At 40.7% G+C, this 16,784-nt stretch overlaps 2 protein-coding genes across 3 annotated transcripts in view; both read left to right on the plus strand.

Annotated features, from left to right (window-relative positions):
• Positions 1 to 207: 207 nt before the first annotated feature.
• Positions 208 to 7,758, plus strand: laynb (layilin b). Its single transcript, XM_040131669.1, has 7 exons — positions 208 to 411; positions 1,655 to 1,961; positions 2,288 to 2,445; positions 3,112 to 3,156; positions 3,863 to 3,940; positions 4,125 to 4,242; positions 4,699 to 7,758. The coding sequence occupies exons 1-7, from the start codon at positions 339 to 341 to the stop codon at positions 5,024 to 5,026; spliced, it is 1,107 nt and encodes a 368-aa protein (XP_039987603.1). The 5' UTR covers positions 208 to 338; the 3' UTR covers positions 5,027 to 7,758.
• A 425-nt stretch (positions 7,759 to 8,183) lies between these two features.
• The window catches only part of sik2b (salt-inducible kinase 2b), a 45,378-nt gene continuing 36,777 nt past the window's right edge, over positions 8,184 to 16,784 (plus strand). For both annotated transcript variants that reach the window (XM_040130224.1, XM_040130225.1), the window contains exons 1-2: positions 8,184 to 8,776; positions 12,390 to 12,506. In XM_040130224.1, the coding sequence (XP_039986158.1) occupies positions 8,639 to 8,776; positions 12,390 to 12,506 (255 nt within the window). In that variant the 5' untranslated portion in view covers positions 8,184 to 8,638. The remainder of the gene's footprint in view (positions 8,777 to 12,389; positions 12,507 to 16,784) is intronic.

Raw genomic sequence — 16,784 nt, forward strand, 5'->3', positions numbered from 1 at the left:
GGGGACACAGGGTGCGCATTGACTGCACAAACTCATACCTCAGTGGTCTGAGTTTGCATCTAGAGGGAAAAGAACCACTGAACAGCAACAATACTTTCTCTTTTTCAAAGCAAAAACCTTGGACTATCTCACTCAGACTTTTTTTTTTTTCTTTTTTTCCCCCTCAGCTAGACGCCATATGCACGCCCTCACTAGTCGACCCACTTTTGACTGGACAGACCGCGTAGCCGCCTCTGCCAGTAGTCCGTGTCTCCAAATCTGAAGCTCATCTCCCAACGAAGCAGCTCGAACTTGATTCGCACAGTAATCGTCCAGCACACTCCGATGAACATGTAGAGATGGATTTTATGAAGCTGTTTGGCACTGTTATCGCCGTTTTGTTCCACCCTGGATCCGTTTCTAAAATAAATGGTAAGAATACTTCGGATACACGAAAACACCCCCTTTGGACTCTGCTCAGACAGTGCAGTTTTGTGTTATTTATTTCCAGGGTAAGACTCGTTTGTTGTTGTTGTTGTTTTTTTTTTTTTGCATGCAGCGCTCACTGTGCGTTTGTTGTACAGCGAATCTAATTTTCATGTTTTCTCTGGTGTGTTTGCGCTTCAGATCACTGTTTTGAAGTCAGGAGGTTTTAATAACAACTTGAAAGCTAAAAGTACTACTATTAGACTAGTATTAAAGCAACTATACAGCTAATAGTAATGATAACAACAGCATCCATGGTCCTAATAACTACGCAACTATGCAACAGACGCCCATCTCGCTAAACTAGCCCAACTTTACATTTATCTGTTTGGGAAAAAAATGGTAAGGAAATAAGCAATACTTCACCGAGAAAAGAGTTGTTAGATGAGATGAGATTGTTTTGTTGTGTGGGGATTTCATGGTTTTAACCCAGGGGTTCCCAGGGGACATCTACATGGGGTCCTGAGACGAACGCAGATTATTACAGATGCTTAAATAAGAATAAACAAAACTCTGCAACACGAAATTGTTCATTATTTGCAGTTTTATCTAATCTTTGTTTTGTTTTTTTCTGGAAAAGGAAAACAACTTCTCTCACATCACAATCTCACATGTTTTAAACTCCCAGATATGCAACCTGTTATGATATTGTGAGGGGTCACAGGTAGGCATTATTAAGGGGATTCACAAGTTTAAAAAAGATCACCTATAGGTGATCTGCCAGTCCTGCCTTTAGACAATCAAGATTGACTTATGGTGAAAAGCCATAATTAATATACTTTAGTCAATAATTAACCTACTCAATGTGCCTCCTTAGCGAACCACTGTATTTCAGACATGTTCAGATTCACATATTTAAAATGTTTCCTTGACAGTCTGTCACAATGCACTACAACATCAAAACTGTTTTGACTGACACAAGAACAATGTAGGCAAAAAAAATCTTTTTTAAGCCCTTTAACAATATAGTGCTTTTACTACAACTTCAATACCATGTGATTTACTCTACCCTAGTTGCAGGAAAATTTGGTAAGAACTTTGGCAAAGCATTGCAACCCAAAAATTTGTCTCTGATACTATAGGTTGCTTATAATCTTCCTGTCATGTGGGTGCAACAGGAAGTCTTCATAAACCAAAAACCCTGCACTAATCATCTTGTTATCTCTCCGATGCTGACTGTGGTGTCCAGGCCAAAGGATCTGTCGGTGTGGGACAGAGCGGCCATGCTACAAGGTGTCCTACATTCAGGACAGCAGCCGGAGGCTGACCTTTGAGGATGCCCGACAGGCCTGCAGGTTGGATGGAGGCGAGCTGCTCAGCATTGAAACAGAAAGCGAGCAGCGACTGATAGAGAGGTTCATACAACAGCTGCAGACTGGAGACGGAGACTTCTGGATCGGGCTCCGACGTAGCCCACAGCGCTACAGGGCAGGGACCCCAAACCCAGGTTGCCCCTCGCAGTACTATTGGCTGGATGGAAGCAAGGCCAAGTTCAGGTCTTTATTCTTATAACATTTCACTCTTTATGTATGAATGTTTCGGCTGCATCAATGAAAATGGTTCGGGGGACCTCGAGGGACGCAGGACAGTAAAACAGGAAATGTCAGTGGAAAAACCATGTGGCCAGTTGTGATTTATAAAGGATTATTGGATTAAATGATTCTTGTGTGGGAGTGATGGAATGTGTACAGTCCTTTGCAAGAATGTGGAAATGAGAAATTCAAATATAGAGTAAAACTGTGCTTGTGATAATGTAAATTGTCCGATTTTTGCAATACAAAATGTGATAAAAGTCTAAACGTGTGCCTCTTATTTGCTGCAGGAACTGGCACTGGGATGAGCCATCATGTGGTAGTGAAATGTGTGTGGTTCTGTACCACCAGCCGTCCGCACCTCCTGACGAAGAAGGTCATTTCCTGTTCCAGTGGAATGATGACAACTGCAACTCCAAGAACAACTTTGTCTGCAAATACCCAGAAGGTGAGCCAGTTGATCACAGACACTGGGCCGTTGTACCTGGCTGTGCAGCACTGGGAATTATTTGGCATGCTTTGTTTTATTTGGACATTGAATCCACAAGCTCTGAAGCTGACCACTATTAAAATGTGGCCACTGCTGTTTACAGCTAGCACAAAACACTTAATGTACAATTTTAATGTTGGTTGCCTGGATTACTGTAATGCTCTGCTCTCTGGTGACCTAAAAAGATATACCTGCCTGTGTGTAAGGTATACTTGATACCTCAAATATTAGTTTTTAACTTAACTTACTGTTTTGTTTTGTTTTTAATTTACTTTATTTTATATGTATCTCCTTATAGTTCTTTGAGGGATTTGACAACTGTGAAGCAACCCTAATCTATGTGCCCAGTTAATTAACTATATCTTTTACTTTAAATAGTCTAATCATCCTATTCGTGGCTCATATTATTTAGTTGATTAATTTTACAGCCTTTTCTGTTGGCTCTCCCTGTTGTGTATCTTTCCTTTTCACTTTCTATTTCTGATGTAAAACGGTTTTTGAGCATTCCTCTATGTATTTAATATTTTTTTTTATCATCTGAGTGAAGCAGAATTAATTACATAATTTTAAAAAATCTGGCTGAGTGATGTGAATTTATGTACTTCTTTTCTCTGTCTTTTGCAGAAAAGGTCCCAGTAATAACTGATGAAGGAAAGACGGCACATGCAGGTACAACATACATTTGACTAACCTGCACATACTGTCCATGTATGCATGATGTTTCCATTAGACTGTACTGTAGATAACAAGTGACAGCAGATTTGTTTATACTCAGATCAAAAAAAGTCAAACTAAACCACAGAATCACTACTTTTTCAAAAAGAAAAAAAGTCTGTCTTTAATGTCTTCTTTGTCAATTTCCTTTTGTGTAAATGAAGACCTCTAGTGGTAAAAATGTATTAGGGAGTGGGTTGTTTATTTTGTATTATCTGCTGGTCAAATAGAGTACAGTATATCTATGATGTATTTAGCCTTAATTCAGTACAGCTGTTATTCAAGAAGAAGTTAAAATAATAAAATAATAGCTAAAATCTTCAGTTTTACAAAAGGTGAATCCGCACATATTCAAAACTTATACGATATACATGTTTTCACATACACTCTAAAAAAACTTCGAAGAGGCCACTTTAGCTAATATGCATAGAGGTGCAAGAGATAACATCATCTAACAACAAGGACATTCAAACCGGGGAAATTCAAACAATTAGGCACAATACAAGAAATATATCATACATAATACTTTTATTATTTTGAATCATACTCTCATGTTTTATTTCTTTTGGTAGAATTCAGTTCAAATCTGCAATGGTTAGTTAAGCAATGTCATCTGACATATTTTATCTTGTCATATTCAACTGTTTTCTGTTTGCTCCAGTTCCATCTCTGAGGCCAAACTTATTTTCAACTACAGAAGGTGATGAGAGGATAAAAATAGTACTACCTGAGCCATCAGGTAAGAAAAGTAAAAAAAATTACTCTTTTATTTTTGATACTTAGAGTTAATTCCCTTTGTTTTCAGGGAAACTACTAAAAATCTTTGTTTCAAGTGGTTAACAGAATCATTATGCGTCCTAAATATGGAAGGATAAAGGTCATTTTAAGAGAAGTTATGCCAAGTAATGTGCTTTCCTTTGCAGTATCTCTCTCAGACAACACACTGTATGTTTCCTACATCCTTTATGCGACTATTCCTGCTCTCCTGCTGGTGCTGTTTGCAGCTGCCGGGTTCTTCTGCTACAAACACCATGCTAAGAGGTAAAAGCAGAAAGGTGTTAAAATAAAAACCACACCATGTACTTATCTGTTGTACTTCAGATATAAAACTGTGTGTTTCTGGATGCAGATTAATTAAATGGCATACTAAGAAGTATTTTTTGAAGAAATAATGTCATTTTTGCAGAGGAAGTTAGTATTTATGTGTATAATGCACTTATAGAATATTTATTTACCAATATGACACACTGATGCAGGTCTTCTCCAAGTATTTCTTTAGTTGTGGCCAGTGCCAGTGCACATTTGCTACGGATATACTGTACCTCTTGCATCCTTGGTCTTAGAAAAGTTTGTGGTTAGAAACATGTAGGGGGAATGTGTTTTCTCACTTTATATGGCCTGTGACATGGTAATTTCACTGATGAGCAGTATGCCTCTCTTCAAACCATGTTGTAGTGACCCCACAATGCTTTCTAATGTCATTTCTTTCATATTCAGGAGGAAGACAGAAACAGAAAGCTATGCCGGCAGATCAAAACCGTGGATGTCAACAACAGCTTCACTCTGCCCCATACAAGGACCGTACGCCTTTAGTGACATTACCAAACTGCCTCACACTGCTCCGGAGAGCAGCATGCCAGTAGATATCATGACAAAGTACTCCTGCCCTCCCTCCCAGGACTCCCAGTGTGACGATTACGAGGATGTGTCATGCACAGACAGGGAGAGTGGTTTTGTGACCAATGACATCTATGAGACCTGCAGAGCTCAAAGCCGGCGGTGCCGCAGTCAGACTGGTTGGGTGGAAAACGAGATCTATGGATAACGCTGTTGATGCCTATCTGGTCTCTGCAAGTGTCCGTCAACATCAGAGCAGCTAAACAATATGACCCAGCTAGACAGAAGAACACAGTGTGCTCCATCCCTTTTTTCCTTTGCACCCCACTGTTTACTTGTGTGGTGCTGGATTACTGAACAGGTGGCTGTGTCGGCCTTGTTATTTGAACATAGATCTATCTCCTGTGTGCATCTCCAGTGCTGCTTCCTGAACATCCAGCATTCAAAGCTGCAAGTCAGATTAATGCTGACTGCAGGGTTTCCCAAAGTTTTGTCAACTGCGACTCCCAATTTAGGCCCCCGAACTGGCCCATAACCCCACCAACAGAGTTCTTAAATTGTCAAACAAATTGTGAATCTGAGCATGGCCTTGGATTCAAGAATGATAGATGGGCTATCTGAAAATAATCATATATTTCAAATCTTTTAAATACATTTTATTATTAAAGAAGAGTCTACAGTTATGTGTGCAGCTTTTTGAGGCTGTATCTAGGCACAGTGCTGCTTTGAGTTTAATGAGTCAGCATGCTCACATGCTCACAAAGGCTAATGACAACCTGCTGATATATAACAGGTATAAAGTTTACCATGTTCACCATCTTACTTTAGTTTGTTGGCATGTTAACATTTGCTAATTAGCACTAAAAACGAAGTACATCTGAGGCTAATGGGAATGCAGGTATTTGGTTATACGCCAGAGTATCAAATAGAGGAAAAGTAAGCGGGACACCAGAGTTATTGTAATCCTGATGTGAACATGTGTACCAGATTTCGTGGCATTCCATCGAATAGTTGTTGCGACACTTATGGCGGGTGCTATGTCACTGAGATACATCGTCTAGACACCATGAATGTCTGTCTAAAATTTTATACCAATCCATGTATAATCGTTCAGATATTTCACAGGACAAGTGAAAACTTTGACCCGTTGGAGGCCATAGAGGAAAAGCGAGAGGAATACAAAAGTCATTAGCATTCATCCTCAGGGGGCCGTGGATATCTGTTTTCATTGCAGTTCGTCTAATAGTTGTGGAGATATTTCATTCTGGACCAAACTGGTGGACAGACCAAAAATGCTAATATATTTCAACTTTATTTAATATATTTTATTATTAAAAATCCATCAAACTAATATCAGTCAGAGTCAGAAATCTTATGTTTGCAACATAAAGAAAATAGATTTTTATTCCATTTGACTTGAATCTAGTTCTTTCCTATGTCCAGTTTTAACCATTACCTCTTAAAAATTATGTACCAACAGCGTAGAGGCAAATAGGTATTAATGAGCCAGGTCAGTTTGGTGGCGCAGCAGCGCTGCTATATTTGGCATGGTGCATTACACATCTAACCCTGGGAATAAGTGCAAGTTTTGAGGACCCGAGCAAGGTTAGTCATCTTGTAAACAATCCACAATTAAACTACTCAACCGTTTTTCCAATAACGTCACCAGATATTATGAGACACAAGGACAAAAAGATTCTGTTGGCTCTCCACTGCTGTGGAGTTGTCCCATTCAGGCACTATTCTGACCTACTCTGTAAACGTGAACAGTGGTGTCAGCCCTATGCAAGGCTTCCTGTTTGGACTCTGATGTCAGGGAACAGGACAGTACATGCGGAAAACACTGATGACAGAACCCTGCTCACCCCAGTAGACCTCAGTGCTGTCGGCTTCCCCGGCTCCACTTGACTGTGTGAGGAACTCGACCCTCCCACTGATCTGACAATACAGACACTATTTAGGAGTGACCAGATTTGAACATGCCATTGATTTATTCATCAGTGTTTGCTTGTAAAAGCATATGCCTGTATTATAAATGTGTAAAAAGATCTTGTTTTTTTTTCTGAGTATGAACTGAGTGGGCTGTTGGGTCGGTGTCTTGGAAAGATATAGTAAGCCCAGTAAGGAGAGGCTGAGTGGGTTCTTGGAGAATGTTAGACAGGAAATGCCAAAAGCACATCTGGAACTCTTACATTCAGGAAGTCTATGCGTGACAGCAGAGGCCTTTGGAGCGCTGCTCTGCCCGCCCGCTTAGCAATCTACTGTTCTCTGCTAGACTGTCACTGCGGGGGCTTAAGAGAACAACACATGGGTATGAATGTGCGGTGTAACTCAAACATGACATGATTTTTGCGTGACAAATAAAGTTTGGTTACAAGTTATAGGGGTTGCATTCCTTATATAATAATAGTATGGGTATATTCAAATGTGTTTGTATTTTTGTAAGTGTGTAGCGGAGTGACATTAGATATGTGTGAATGTAAAATGCCTGTTACTAAAGTATTAACACTGCTGTACTGAGAGCAACTTTTTAAAAAGGAAATGGTAAACATTAGACAACAAAGCTCGGGAGTAGGCAGAGATAACCGGTTAGGGGTAGGATAAGGTTGGGGCCAGGTTAAGCACCGTAACACACGACTTCTTAGGGTAAGGGTTAAGGTTAGGTTCAGGCTAAGGTAAGGGGGAAACGGACTTCAATTCCCCCGCAGTCTACTCCCAAGTCTTGGAACCCAGCAGCAGTACAAAGGAAATGTGTCGCCTTGCTTCAATTTTCAGTTTCTGCCAACAGATGGAGCTGTTATGTAGCTGGACAAGGTGCCTTTGTTGCTAATAAAATGTCTGGTTTCACATGAGGTCCTGCATGTTACATTATATAAGGGTATATGTTATGACATATTATTTTCGTATTTTTAATGGGCAGTGCATTTTTTTCTGGATTTTATAACTACAAGTAGATATGATGATGAATTTATGTGTTTTTTTGTGTTTTTTTTTTCTTTCTTTTTTTTTTACTCTTAAACCGTAGCATGTTGTTTCGTTTAAATGTATTTTTCCCATTAATTCTTGCAGAGAGTACTTCCCTGAGCCGGTAAAAGTGGCAGCCTCAGGCAGTTTTAGAAAGAATTTAACCCTTTTCCTTGCGTCCCCCCCCCTCTCTCTCTCCCCACAAAAGCTTATTAAACACCTGCAGGGCAAAACTTCAAAGTTACCTATGCGTGCAATCAAAGAGGGCAGACAAGCAAACAGATTTCAGAATAGCAATTTTACCGGTTGACGTAAGAGGTGGGTCTGGTTGTCCTGGCAACCAATTGGCACTGAAGTGTGGAGCGGCTCCGTGGCCCCGCCCCCTGTACAAATACCCCCATGGCTTTGACGTCAATGCACGTCAACCAGAGAACATGATGCCTCTTCGCGAGTCAACTCGTGTGCTCTGTGGCTGATAGAGGCACCGCGAGCTGAAATATTATATCTGTATTGTGTTGGAGAACGTGGTGTGACAACCCCCGGGCTCGGCAAATGGCCTGCGTGGTATCGCCGCGCTGACGGACAGTGTCGCCACATTGGCGTTCAAATTGACAGGGGCGACAAAGAAATCAACTTTGTCTGTTTTTAATGGACACGCTTCGAGCGGCGGCGTCGGCGGCGGCAGCGGCGGCAGCAGCAGCAGCGGGCGGTTTGTTTTCCTTTCGTCTTTATCTGTAGCTGCTCAGAGCAAGCGAGCCCGTGTGAGCACCCCCCCCCCACCTCCTCCTCCCCCTGTGTGTCCCCGGCTCGTCTGGCTACCTCCTACCCGTCCACAAACAGTCAAATTTAGAACAGCATGGTCATGGCTGACAGTGTCCAAAAACCGCTGATCCGGGGTCCGGTCCGAGTGGGCTTCTACGACATCGAGCGCACTTTAGGAAAGGGCAATTTCGCTGTCGTGAAGCTGGCCCGACACCGTATTACCAAGACCGAGGTGAGTGTGTCGGTGAACTCGTTAGCCTGAAAGCTAACTTAGGCTACTGTTCAGCAGAGTTACATAACTTTTATGCACTAGTTGACACCCCAGATATTCCCGGCAGATACCGAAATGCTGTCCGCATCATGCACTAATAGAAACTTGGATCAGGTAACTGCCGGCCACTTGGCTGCTCCAGTGCGAGCAACAGCTGGTGTGTTTGAATCCTGCAGGTACAGGAGCAATGACTGACTGCACGTTCACCCCCCTCAGCCAACATCACTGCCAGTAAGGAGTCTGACCACCAGTGCTGCTGGGAAACACAAACTGTAAACATGCATGCTTTATTTCCTACGCCAGACCAGCATAATACACCTGCACTCCTTTTGGTAAAGACCCAGACAGTGCCACAGTGTACCAACTCGAGAGTCTGGCTGGTGTAAACATCCCTGTTGCTGTATCTGGGGCATGCAGCATGGGTCGGTGGTCCCATTATGTAATCCAAATTATGATGTGATTTAGTGGTTTCTTATGCCAGCGGAGCCGAGAGCTTTGTGAGGAGCGGGATATGCCAGCCAGAGCTCTGTAATTGGAAAGCAGAGTGTTCCGCGCACATGCATGCAGACAGCAATCCACTGACGCTGCTCTGGGGTCTTCGTGTAGTTTGGAGAGGGCTTGATTTTACAAACAGTGCACACGCTCAGCCGATGCAGCATGAGCACAGAGAGAACAGGGCTACAGTTTGTCTGAGTTTACTCATAGTTTTATGTCAGCTCCGTACAGAGAGGCCTCTCTTGAGCGGTACCACTGAGTGCCAGGACTTTCTATTGTAATGACAGAGACACGGGGGATTTGCTGTAAAGATTGTCCAGTCTGTGTAGGAAGAAGCAGTGTTGTGTGAGACGGAGGGGGATGATAGAAGAATAGGCCAGGGGACTTGTGAAAACACAGTTGCACACTTAGATCTTTGATCGACAGGGACTGCAACTGTTTGCCGTTGAATGTGAGCAATCATACTGTACAGAAAACAATGATTTACGTCATCCAGAGGGAACCCTTGGTAGGTTTAAAAAAATAACGAGAGAAAATGGTTCTTAAGACTCTTATCGTGTAAATCTAGTTGTTAAAGTCTGTGAAGTAGTGCAGCGTTAGCGTTGCCAGGTAATCTGCAACCATGTAACACTTAACAGCTACATGAACGCAGGTTTTCATTTCAGATTAACACTACACCAGGTGATTTTCACTGAGTGGCTGCACCTCTCCCTCAGACGGTGTGGTATTTGGGTTGACTGAAAACGTGCATGTTGTTGGTGGTTTTCAGGCCCCTGGTTTGGTAGAGGTCACTCGGCGCTGGTCAGTACCGAGAGCCACTGCAGCTGCTTGGCTCAGCCAGGTCCATGGCTAGGCTAGAGCCAGGCTGTTTGTTAGAGTGGCCAAGGTCAGCTGGAGAGGCAGGATATCAACTTTATGTTATGCCATCTGCCTTGAGAATATGCCAGAGCAAAGGAGATGTTAGCCTGGTGCGTGTGCGTGTGTGTGCGCGAAGAAAACCAGAGTTTAATGACGCATTAAACAGCAGATCTGATGTGTCTGTGCGCATGTGTGTGCATATTCCCAGATAGGTCTACCTGTGTGTGCATAACCTACTTTTTTTCTACTCATGGCCCCTGCGTGTTATACTGACCCATTCATCCTATTGTGTACATATTGCAGCTTGTGGGTTCACATAGTGCATGCCCATTTCCACATGGTCCTGTCTGTCAGCTCAGCAGGTCGTACATTTATCCATCATCACCATAGCATCGCCCCGCTTTTCTGCTCCTAATACTTTGTGTATAGGCCATATTCCCCTTTAACTCATTGTCCTCAGATGACCTTGTGCCAACAGAGTTCATAAGAAGCCGTCTGTTGTGTGTGTGCGCGCGCGCGTGTGTGTGTGTGCGCGTGCGTGTGTGTAATGTGGACAATGTAATCATTTAGTTCAGATCTTTTTATGCTAAATACCCTGTAATCCCTCTCTACAAGACCAGTCATTTTAAATTTGATGCCCTAGAGGTCCTGACGTGTAGCTGCAGTGCCATTAAAAGATTTGGATTTCTTCATAGGATTTAATGCCAAACATACCTCTCTGCACTGTGGGTAGGAAGAGAAGTGTTAAACATATCAAAACACCCATTACTGCACATCTTTAAGAGCTAACTACAAATACACTAAAGAGGGTCAAAATGGGTGTCAGCAGTATGGAGGTATCAGACTTCACTTTGGGATTAAAACCAAACATAAAGCTGTGTTCAGACTGACATGATCACGAAAAGAATGCAACCCCTTATTTATTTCAGTGATGCCTCTGCATTGACGCAACAGGAATGCTAGCGGAAAATGTTGCACTTGGCGCAACTTTTGCCGTAACACAGTGTGACGTCAGCTGGCGATGCACCACGATATCCAATAAAATACATGCAACAACATGCACGTTCCTTGAAGGATACTTTATAGTGTGAACAGGGTAATTCTGCTGTTTATCTGATTGTGAAGCTCGAGGATAAAATTATTGTCAATGTGATAAGTTTCTAGAGGAAAATCCTTTGTCAGAGACAGTATTATAAACTATTCTGCAGTATTTTTGCATTTGATAATCCTTCAAACTCATGGATCTGTTACTCAAACCCACTTTCCTGGAATAATACCATCACAATTTCCCAAAATCCAAAGTAGACATATTCAATTTGCTTGTTTTGTCTGACCAACACACCAAAAGCCCAATAAATTCAGTTTACTGTCAAAGAAGACTAGGAAAACAAACAAATATTCACATTTATGAAGCTGAAACCAGGCTTTGTTTTGCCATTTTTGCTTTAAAAAAGGCTCAATGATAATCAAAATAATTACCGAATTGTTTTTCAGTTGATCAACTAATTGACTCAGCTCCTGTCTCACTAGTACCTGAAACAACACACTAATTAATGAGCTCTTTTTCTTTTTATTCTTCTTCTTTTTAAAAAAAAAAAAAACAGCCCTGTTTTCAGTTTTAGTTTTCTAGCTTCATCTAACAACAGTGGTGCGATTGCCAGGAGGGGAACTGGAGTCTCCTGTTGTTTACTTCTGTAGCTTGGCTTGCAGAAGCTTGGAGCACTTCAGAACACACTGATGAAATGTTGTTTATGAGACCATGTGAAGGAGAGATGTTAATATTGCCTTGTTGCCTACCGGACATCATTACTCAAAGCCACGAGTGTTGAAGTTGTGAGTGTGCGATTTACACACATACGTGTCGTTGTGGGTGTGTGTATATCCAACAAGGCATGTGTTTGCCTCTGCTGTACCTTCATAGGATACTTCATCATGGCTCAAATTTTAAAACTGTTTATGAAGATTTCAGCATGAGCTGTATTAAGTATTTATCTTGTGTCTCAGAAACAGTTCTCTGCTCTCACAGCTGAAAAGAACAGACTGTATCCTGTTGCTGCTTGGAGAATATTAAATTGCTGTATGTACTTGTGTGTGTGTGTGTTTGGGGGGGGGGGTTGTTATTGCCCATCGAGTCTGATGAGCCCTAACAATGATTCTGCTGCATGTTATTGATAAAACCGACCGATTACAGTTGTGTTGTTGGTGCTCCATCATTCTGCAGGTGGCCATTAAGATCATTGACAAGACCCAACTGGATGCTGTCAACCTGGAAAAGATCTACAGAGAAGTTCAGATCATGAAGATGCTTGACCACCCCCACATCATCAAGCTCTACCAGGTGAGTCTCCAGCTTCAGTGCCAGTTATCTACACTAGATCAACACCTTTTCCATTGCCTAGCATGCAAAATGTGGACAAAATCTATAATCTCTTTAGTGGTGCTGCTTTCCTCTCTCTGGACTCTTGCTTATGTTTGGCCTATTTGTAATGGAAATGTATTTTACTCCCCATGTTGTAATGCGGTGTGATCTGGTTTTTGTTGTCTTCTTTTGTATTTGGTATTTTTGCATTTTTTTTGTCTAATGCTTGACAAGCTGCGTCAGTCAACAGATTTTCAGGAGATTTATTGCTGTCTGAGATCTAACTTTTTCTTTGACCCCTCTCATAACAACTCTTTGTGGTGATGTTGGAAGAATGTAAACATATTTTATATATTTACCCCAGTTACTCGAGTTAGTATACTACACATAGGAATGTTTTTAAAATCCTTTTCCATAAGCACATGTGTCCACCTTTCCACATTTTCTGCTGTAAAGAACTGAGCTGAGTGGTTTGACAAGGTCAGCCATGTGTTTTAGTTTGAAAAATCTTAATTTACCCCAGTCATTGAAAAGTAGTCTAATTTAAGATAGTCAAGAACAGGTTTGTGCAACAGATGAATTTAGACCTCAGTCTGAAGTCTGGCTATTAGTTAGGTGTAAGCCATACTCAACATTATCTTTGTGAAACTGCCCCTGGTCAGAGAAGCACCCTCAGGGTGATAATGTAAAAACGTAATGTGTTGCAGTGTGGGCCCAGTATAACATCTGTTGAGGGGCCTAGAATGAGCTGTGCCTCTGGCTAATCTGTGAACAAATCAGTTTTGTGGAGCAGAATTCACCTCTGCACCTTGTTGATCTTCTCTCCAGGTACTTTAGCGGTCGGGGTGTTGAAGCGCAGGAACAATCCAGGTCATTTTCTAATGCATTAGCAAACAACTGCTTCCTAGCAGAACCTGCCACCACTGGATAGTTTAAGATATGAGAGCATAGTTAATGACTGACTGACACTCTGTGTTATGTGTGTTTCTGTATGTGTTCTACACTTTGTGAAGGTGCTACTGGCCTGATTTCAAACTAAATAATGTCATTAGTTTAGGATAAATATAATTTAATATAAATTAAATGTTATAGGATTGTACTGGGACATCAGATGTGACCTGTACTGCAGTTTCAGGCTTTATTTAGGCTTTGTTTTAAAATCAGATAAAGATGTATTTCATGTCCACACTTTTTATTGACAGTTAGATTACTTGTAAAATATCTCATTTGGGCCAGAATAGATTTGTAGCTTGTTGAAATGCATTATTAACTCTTGTCAGTGCCCCCTGTCTATATGGGACCTTGAAAAAGCAATTAGTTGAACATGGGAACACACAGTGTCAATTTGCCAAATAATTTAGCTAGAATGACTTAAAGCTGAAGTGGTCTGCAGTTACCTACAAAATATCTATTATAAATCTTAAAAAAATGAATAGCATCCAATGTGCTTTGAACTTAAGGGCTTTACTTTCGTGGCTGGAAAACAACACGTGGAGTGCTCTTTGGTATTTCTTTGCCCACCGTGCATGACAAAATGTGGAAACATAGCTGCAATTAGATGGGATTTTCATGAGCCAGAGCAAAGTGATACAGTTACGCTGCTATTTTGGTGAAAAGTGGCTCTTTGACACATGTTGAGAATTGATTTGTGAGGACCAGATCAGTTTCAGTACAGCATCACTGCGTTGATAACTGGGTGAGGTTAGCACAAACTGAAGGGTAATCAGTAACTACAGAGTGTTGCTGAATAAAGTTTGCTTCTATGCACATTTAACTGTTGGGTTGTAACTCAGTATTTCCTGGTTTATACATGTCATAGTCACACAATTCAGTTAATAGTGATCTCTGGTCTTGTTCCTGCCCCCATAGTCCACAAAAGAGATTTTGCAGCAGAAATTTAATCTTTTAAGGTCAAGAAGCAAACGATCTTGCTGTGTGATGGTCTTTGCAACTGTTCCATTAAAATGACGCCCAGTGTCACTATCAGTAGTGTCATGTGTGCTAAAAGCATTTTTATAGAAGTTAATCCAATAAATGTAATTTCCCATCTTGGCACCTTTTTTTATAGTAATTTTATGCATGTCCACGTGTGGAAGGAAAGTTCACATAAATTTTACAAGACTTAAAGTTTATTTTCTAAAATGATTTGTTCTGGTTGTTGCACTTTATTGGTATGTTAGCTAGGCAAAAGCAAACTTGTTTCACGTAGTTACCGTGATGTCTGCTGTCTGGCACAAAATAGCTTTACCACCAATAACTCAACAATTTTTGGTGATGCAGTTGTATTACATAAGCCTTTGGGTCCTGTTACTTTGTTTAGGGAAAGCAAATGAGTGTTCATTATCATTACACAACCTTGTGGCACTACTCCAGCTTTCTGTTGTGTTATTTTGGTGTGTATCATTATTTCCAACGGCCCATCCATCCATTCAGCTCAGGTCAATTAGTGATTTCCTTTCCAGTCTCATAAACTGGGATTGGCCCTGTGTCCTGGGGGGAAGCCCTAGCTAATGAAGACACACAGAGACGAGGACAACCCAACTGTGGACCCCACTCTAGTTTGCCTCTTCTCTGTTGACCCCAGTCTTCACTTCTTTTCCCCTTTCACATCTCGCCATCATCTGATTCTGTTGGGTTTATAGCTTTCCACTTTCTCTCTTACTCTAGACTAGCAAGAGTCTCTCTAGAAGTACAAAGATTTTATGCTGTCAAAATTATCACTGGCTATTTCTTTCAGTACTTTCATAGTGAGGCAAATACAAAATGAATACTTAATTTGAATATCAATCATGTTACAGGAAATTCTTGAATAAATTGAGGACATTGGATGGCTCGTGACACTAAATCGACATCCTCTACGCTATGATTAATGTCCACATTGTTAAAACCATTAAAATAATTACATTTAAATTTATAAGTTGTTCATTTACAGTCTTGTATTAAAACATTAAACAGCATAGCCTGTATACAGCATGTGATTCACCACAGTACTTGATATTCGGACGAGATCAGTCTACAACATGTTTAGATGGTCATCAAACCTGCACAACATGTCAAGAACAACAACAAATTGTTATTTTTATGTGTTTTATGTTTGGCTGGTTTAACACTGACCAGTCTGTTTGGACAAGCAGTGATGTTATATATAACAAGTTAAGTGTCACCTTTTAGAGAAAGGCAGTGTCAGACCCTATGAAGTGATAACACTAAGTGCAGTTTTCATTTCTTGGTATCTGGAATTCAAACTATGAATCCTCCACTTGTATTAGAATTTATATCACATGCGGCGTCATTTATTTCCCCCCATAGCAGTTATTTACAACAAGGAGTCTGCTTTCTCTGGAACCAGAAATACTGAATAAATATACTACTGTAAACTATGTACTTAATTTATTATCCTCACTGAATTGAAGTTGTGAAGTAATCATTGTCAGTGCGGGAAGACTTTTACTATTAAGCCACTGCAGGCATGTAATATAAACTGAAGTGTTACAGTGTAGCCACTTTGCCTACAGTAGTCTGAAACAAATATATAAAGTTTGTGTTAAACTTTACTAATTTAATACAAAAGCACGAGTCATTGAATTGGCTTGACATCTGGCAGTGGAAGCAGGTATCAAACCTCTGTAATTTTTCAGTATAGACCAAAATGTCAGCACTAACTATCAAAATCTGGCGTTGAATGTCTGGTCAAATTGAGTATCTTGTTAACTTATTCTTTCATCAGACAATTCCTAATTTAAAATGCAAATTTAGACTATTTTGTTTAGCCAAGATTGTTGTACTAGAGGTTGTGAATAGACAACATTTAACATTTACAAATGTTGGCTTCTTTTGTTGAATGGGAAAAAAAGTGAAAAAAAAACGCTTGTTTTTTATTTCTAATTGTAAGGTACTGAAAAAAAGAAAATTATTGGTATCAGTAATCTAGCACATCAAGATTTACATCATGCTCATGTCAATTAATGTTGTTTTATCCCTGATGAACAAATGAATAATGTAAAAATAACTAAAGAAACTCTGATACTGTATGGACATTAGCACTAGACTATTATTAAAGTTATCAATGCTGTCCAAAACATCTGCTGTGTCTCCCTACTTTTTGCCCAATGCCGCCGCAGAATGGCACACAGTATGAAAAGGATGAATGAACAGCTTAAGATGGCTAATATATTCATGACAGACAACATATGATGCCAGTCAACATGGCTTTGCTGGATTCCATCACAGCATGAACATAGAATGATAGAAAGATAT

Source organism: Xiphias gladius, chromosome 7 (assembly GCF_016859285.1).
Source record: "Xiphias gladius isolate SHS-SW01 ecotype Sanya breed wild chromosome 7, ASM1685928v1, whole genome shotgun sequence".
NCBI lineage: Eukaryota > Metazoa > Chordata > Actinopteri > Istiophoriformes > Xiphiidae > Xiphias > Xiphias gladius.

Bases quoted from the DNA above. Each gene is read 5' to 3' on its own strand.
- laynb (XM_040131669.1), top strand. From the start codon at position 339: ATGGATTTTATGAAGCTGTTTGGCACTGTTATCGCCGTTTTGTTCCAC. The intron at 1,962-2,287 runs GTCTTTATTCTT...TATTTGCTGCAG, and splicing joins GGAAGCAAGGCCAAGTTCAG to GAACTGGCACTGGGATGAGC. The intron at 4,243-4,698 runs GTAAAAGCAGAA...TTTCATATTCAG, and splicing joins TACAAACACCATGCTAAGAG to GAGGAAGACAGAAACAGAAA.